Source organism: Adelges cooleyi, unplaced genomic scaffold, assembly GCF_023614345.1.
Source record: "Adelges cooleyi isolate 19-005CV unplaced genomic scaffold, UGA_ACOO_1.1 ACOO_flye_CR_arks_rails_tigmint_CR_PRNA_30, whole genome shotgun sequence".
Taxonomy (NCBI): Eukaryota; Metazoa; Arthropoda; class Insecta; order Hemiptera; family Adelgidae; genus Adelges; species Adelges cooleyi.
In genome coordinates, this window is record NW_026095971.1 from 19,608,700 (window position 1) to 19,615,108 (window position 6,409).

The following is a 6,409-nucleotide window of genomic DNA, read 5'->3' on the forward strand; positions in this document are numbered from 1 at the left end:
TTCATACAGAGCACGAAAATTTGTGAAGTAAAAACTGTGTTTCAAAATATATTTGGTGTTTTAATATAAATTTACGATTTAATAGTTAAACACATGGACATAATGTTAAAAATGTTTGATTGGTAACTGTACACACAAATTATATGTATATAATGCACGTATAAAAATATGTACAAATGTTTAATATTAACCAGTTAACATTTTTAGTTCATTATTCTTAATTTAATAAGCTAATAAAATAAATGCGTTACTATTTAAGTTTCAAAAGTTGCTATCAAAAAACCAAGTAGGGAGGGGGTAAAAACAAAAAAATTTGTGAAAAATTGAGTTACAAAAAAGATGTATTTCTTATTAAACCCTATTACACCCTGTATAATATTAAAACAGAAAAGTAGGATCTATTGAATTTTTTTTTTCAATTTCTATAATGTCCTCGGGCTCTATTTAAAAAAAAACATAAGTGTCTACTTTGAATCGTACGTCCTTCAAAATAACCCTATTTAAGTTTTGAAAAACATTTGGATACTTTATAACATTTATAAGGTATCGATCGTGGTACAGTTTTAAAATTGTTTTTAGCTATTTATATTTAATAAATTATATTTGAAAAATTGCAATTTTTTACAATAAAAACGTACTATGGCCAATATATCAAGCAAGTATTGAATAAAATATATGAAGGGCACAGGGGAAAAACGGTAGTAGTCACATTATGAAAATTTTCGAGTATAGCAAAAACAAAGTTAATGATTTCCTCTCCCTCCTACACAAGAACAAAACAAATCACATTAAATGCTACTCTAATAATAAATGTATTTATTTAAACAATATATTGACATATATAAAACAAATTAATGGTATAAATTGAAAAAAACTATTTGAAAAAAAAATGTTCATAATGTGACTACTACCGTTTTTCCCCTGTGCCCTTCATATCTGTTTCCAAAACTATTGACTGGTCGCGGGTTTCAAATTTAGATAAGTCGTTTTCGATCAAAAATACGCAGGTGTAAAAACCCCTTAAATAATATATAGAAGATTTTTTAAATTCAAAATCTCAGATTAATGATTTGACTTAATAACAACTACTTGAAAACCTCTGGAGGTCCTAATTATCCTTTTTCTACCCAGAATATATACAAGGCCCAAATGAGAATAGAGCGTTTAGAAATATTTTTTAATTATTGGGTAAAAATAAATCATTTATACATTTAATTTAATTTTAACCAGCCCTTTCTGTTAATGCAGGTTAGATTCTCACCCGAATAAGAGTTTAGGACATTTTTTTTAATTTTTCGATGGGACATTTTGTAATTAATTTCACTGTTTTGCCTACTCAAAACCCCTAAAAGTTTTAAATATAAGAATCACGAAGAATTTGGAAAAATAAGAGATAGAAAGATAAACAACAGAGGCAGTTACAGGAATTAAAAAAGGGAGGGGCTAGAAAAAAAAATTACCTTAAAGATGTGTAAGCAATAGTCATCGAGTTAATATTTAAGTAGTAAAAAAACTCTATAATATTCTAATACATACCTATATTATAGATAAAAAAAATACAGTTTTAATGGAAACAAACTAAGTTAATAAGGGAGGAGCTTCAGACCCCCTTGTATCCGCCCCTAATAAGCAACATCTATGAAATTGAGGGCTATGTCGTCAATCTATTTACATCGATTTTACCATATCCTCATTTATAGTAATTGATCAGTTGATTATTATAATATCTTCATAAAAAAGGAAAACTAATAATCAGTAATAATGTTTTATTTCAATATTTATCGTTCAAGATGAATAGAAAAACTAATAAAACATTTAAACTAAATGACTGAAGTTAAAACTAAAGTAATATTATTTATTATAATAAAAAAACAAATGTATGTACATAATAACAAACATATTATAGTATTACAGATTGAATACAATTTTAACAACAATATTCGACAGTAAAATGTTAATTTTTTATTGACTTTGGAATTGTTATTTAAAAACCAGCATCTTTCAGTTGTTTTAATTGATAACTAAGTCTTTCTTCTTTAGCTTTCCGAGTATAAGACAGCTAAAAATAATTAAAATAATTATTTTTAATTAGTTACACTTTTGGTAATTTAATATTAATTACCGTTCTTGTTTTCAGATAAACCTGTAAAAACATGTCAATGTCCAATTCACCTTCCAAAAACTGCTCAGCTATTTTTTCACTTTCTTCATCACATTTTAAAGCAGCTTCTTTTAAATTATTCTAAAACAGTTTATATTTTTTAATAATATATTAATGTAAAAAAATAATATTAATAAAATATATATTATCTTTTCTTACCGCGATTGATTGAGGTAAATATTTTTCTGACAACTTTGCGTACTTTGATGATAATTCAGCATATGTGTTTTGGGATGATACTATTTTTTCCAACTGATTGGATATATCCGTCTTTAAATTAGTAATAGATTTTTCTTTGGCTATATTTGAATCTGATCAAATACAATACAGCATTTTAACAAAAATATATACGATTATTAAAAAAAAATAATGTAATGTATTACTCACTTGCGAGGTCCATCACTTTAGTAATAGTATTTTCTATAGTTTTGTTTGATTCTTCTATAGACGGTAGGTCTGAAATAAATTCGTCTAGACAATCTACATTATTTTTTAATCTTAATAATTCAGATGATGTTAAATTAGTTAAACTAAAAAATTCTGTATCCTGAAATCAAAAGTACGGTAGTTATTTTTATTCTTTATAAATCAGTTTAAATTAAATAGTCAGTGGAGTACTTTGCTAAGAGCTGCAATGTGTTTGTTATCATAGCCCAGCATTCCTGAAACACTGGTAAAAGTTTAAATAAATATAAAAATGTAATAAGTGTATTTAATATTTTAAGTTTAGTAGTTACCAATTAGAATTGTTGGCTAATACAAGAGATTGATCTAACTCAAACTCGCGCCTTATTACTTGGACTACTCTTCCTAAGTCAGAATGTATGGTGTACTGAAAATAGAAATACATATTTTAGAATTCCATAAATAAGTTAGTCTTTTACCATAATTCGTTACTCAAAATTAGAAAGTTATTAATAGGAAGCCTTACGTTGAGAAGTCCTGGAGCTCGAACAATTTCTCCGGAATTATTTACCCATTGATGAGTAATGCAAGGTGAAACTATGATTCTTGGTTTTTCCAAAGGAAACTCAGTACTTAGCTGAATAATGAATTTTAGCTTTCCAACTTTTGTATGAAATTCAACACAATATTCCTTTCCTGGATTTATTTCTGTAACACTAGATACACATTTGTTTAAATAATAATTCTTAATATTAACACTATTGTACAGTGTAAAACCTTAAATTTATATTAAAAAAAAAATTGTCCTCAGCTTAAAATAAATCTTTAGTGTACTCAATATTTTTTATGCTGGCTGTGGAAACAGTCAGTTTTATTTAAATGGGTTTTTTTGGCGTTGAAAAATAAAAATATAATATACAGGCCCAATTATTAGCTATAAGCTCTACTATATTATATCAATGATGGTTAAGAAGAATTGTAAATAAAAAATTGTGAAAATAAGTTAAAATGTCATACCTAGATTCAGAGAAATCATACAATTTTTGGGTAAAACAATCGACATCGTACAATGATTTTACAATGTCGTTACATGTTTGTGAATTTATAATGTAACGTAACAGGTTTATGAATTTTTGAATAGAGAAAATTAAAAATTTTAAACAATATAGTTTTTGCCGAGCACCATCGACATGTATTTAAAATACAAAAAATATGCAAATCTTACTTTTCGTTAAACACGCTTAATGTATCAATTTGTTGTTCACGTTTTCTATCAAGGTTAAGATTATTGTACATATTCGAGGATAACATGTTTAAAAAATGTATTTATATATTTTCTTTATGGTTAGTGCTTCCGAAGAGTTGAAATTTTAAATACTTAACTCTGAAACAATAGTATAAGAAAATAGAGCTTACAGAAATTGACTTTGTTGTGACTTGTGAGTGATATGATTAAAAATGATAACGTTATCAATTGTTTTTTTTTTTTTTTAAACAAATGCTAAAATGTTTTGAACTCAATTGTGGAAGTATCATTTTCGTATAGTGTAATATCTGCATTATGGTTAATAGATGATAGGTGTTCGGTATTTTTAATATTATTTAATTTAATTTAGAGTTAATCATGTTAACTTAACTATCATTGATTAATCCATTGTAGTACTCAATTTCTCAGACATGGACGTATATCACGCACCTCAATACTTGCCTGATTTAGCATTGGACATAATTTTCTCTAATTTGGAACCACCCGATCTTTTTAGTTGTATGTTGGTTTGTCGGAATTGGTTTCGCATTCTAAACGAAGGTCGCGCCCAACCATGGAAGTTATTATGCAAACGGAAAATACCAAAAGAGCTTTTACGGTCTGAACTTCTATCACAACTTACCACCCCAAAGGCTAAATTACGTGCCCTATACCATGCTTGGGATCCAGAAGATTGTTCTATGCATATTGTAGTTAAACAAAACGGTTTTACATTGCACCGTAATCCAGTTGCTCAGAGTACTGATATGGCGCGCACCAAGATTGGTTACAGCCACGGTAAACATGTTTGGGAAGTTACATGGACAGGACCACTAGGTAATTTTTCACAAACGTGTTAATACATTTATTTTTTATTAATTCTTTAATAATTGATTATAGGTACTGTTGCAATGGTTGGAGTGTCGACCAAAGAAGCGCCAGTGCATTGTAGCGGATATTTACCATTATTGGGTATTGATAAACACAGTTGGGGTTGGAATTTAATTGACAATGTTTTGTTACATAATGGACTTTCGTATGGAAATTATCCTTTATTAAATAATGCACCTAAGTATCAAATTGGTGAAAAACTACAATTAGTACTAGATTGTGAAAACGGAGTACTACATTTTGAAAAGTGCAACGAGTTCTTGGGAATTGCTTTCAAAGATTTACCAAAAACTAAACTATATCCAGCAGTTTCAGCTGTTTATGGAAATACTGAAATATCTGTAGTATATATTGGTAAGCCACTGTGTGGTTAGGATATTACAGATTAACTACACTTATATTCATACGAGTATTGGGTATACCACAAAGATTTAAGAAGATATACATATTTTTTTATATGTAAACCTTTTAGATCATCGTCATATACCCTATACCCATGTACAAATGATTATGTTAAGATTGAAAAATAGTCAATGTATTTAATATTTATTGAAGTTTTAAATAGTGAGTATAAAATTAATAATCAGTTTTTATTTCCAACCACATTGTTTGTATTTTGTATTACTTTTTTCACTTTTATTAAAATAATATTATGAGATTAGTTATTTATTATTTAAAATTGAGTTTTGTAGATGAATTAATTAATGTTTTAATTTGAGTATAAATGTAAAATATATTGTTTTTTTAGTTATTTTTAAATTCATTCCAAACATTTGTTTTTATTTGTTATATTTTTACTTTATTATATTAATTTGTGTGGTAAAAAAATAGCTTACCAACCTTATTATAGTTAAGTGTATTCATAGATTAAGTATAACATAATGTCTCTAAATTACTCTTAAGAGTAACAGTAAAAAATAAAACAAATACATTTGGGTAATTTTCTGTTAAAATAAATATAAAATATTTTTGATTAAATCATGTATATCTGATCTGGTTGATTTAAATCAGGGGACCTATATAAATTGAATTTAATAAAATTGTGTATAGATTTTAAATAATTGTCTTATTAAACAATTATTAATCTATATATTCGGTAAACGCTATTTTATAAAAAAAGTATAAACCTTTAAATAAGAAAGTGAATTATTTTGAACTAGTTTGACTTATGTAAACATTGTGTAATTATTAGTTTGATTTGATACTGTTTACTACTTTTGAATAACTTTGTTAGGATTTATTGCAATAATTCAAATTTCACTGTAAAGCTATTAAAAAGTGTTCCACAAAATATTTTATATAATATTAATATAAGGTGAATATGAAATAATTTTTGCATTATATAAAACTAAAAGTTTTGCCTACAATATTAATTATTTATATATCTTATATAAATTATATATATATATATATATATATATATATCCTTGAAAAGTATGTACCACTTGTTAAATAATGTTGGTCAAGTGGCAGTCATTGCTTTTGTTGTGTATAAACAGTGTTAACGTGTATGAATTGTTTTTTTTTTACTTGTGTATTATTTCAGTATCTTCTTTACTACAAAAAATCATTGTGGTTAGTATGTAAGTCAAATAATTAGAATTATTTTATAAAGGTTTTTCTAAATTGTATGTTTTTGAATTTTCATCACAAATATAGTTAAAGTTTTAATATTAATATATTTTCCAAACCCATATGTAATATTA

The 6,409-nt window shown here is 26.1% G+C and overlaps 2 protein-coding genes across 2 annotated transcripts; one reads left to right on the top strand and one right to left on the bottom strand.

Moving 5' to 3' along the window:
* Positions 1-1,867: 1,867 nt before the first annotated feature.
* Positions 1,868-4,006, bottom strand: LOC126838557 (vacuolar protein sorting-associated protein 37A). Its single transcript, XM_050573063.1, has 8 exons — positions 3,792-4,006; positions 3,093-3,282; positions 2,899-2,993; positions 2,780-2,831; positions 2,549-2,708; positions 2,321-2,472; positions 2,123-2,242; positions 1,868-2,059 (listed from the first exon to the last, which is right to left on the bottom strand). The coding sequence occupies exons 1-8, from the start codon at positions 3,875-3,877 to the stop codon at positions 1,985-1,987; spliced, it is 930 nt and encodes a 309-aa protein (XP_050429020.1). The 5' UTR covers positions 3,878-4,006; the 3' UTR covers positions 1,868-1,984.
* A 71-nt stretch (positions 4,007-4,077) lies between these two features.
* Positions 4,078-5,358, top strand: LOC126838487 (F-box/SPRY domain-containing protein 1). Its single transcript, XM_050572973.1, has 2 exons — positions 4,078-4,649; positions 4,713-5,358. Exons 1-2 carry the CDS (start codon positions 4,244-4,246, stop codon positions 5,075-5,077), a joined length of 771 nt encoding a protein of 256 aa, XP_050428930.1. The 5' UTR covers positions 4,078-4,243; the 3' UTR covers positions 5,078-5,358.
* Positions 5,359-6,409: the final 1,051 nt, after the last annotated feature.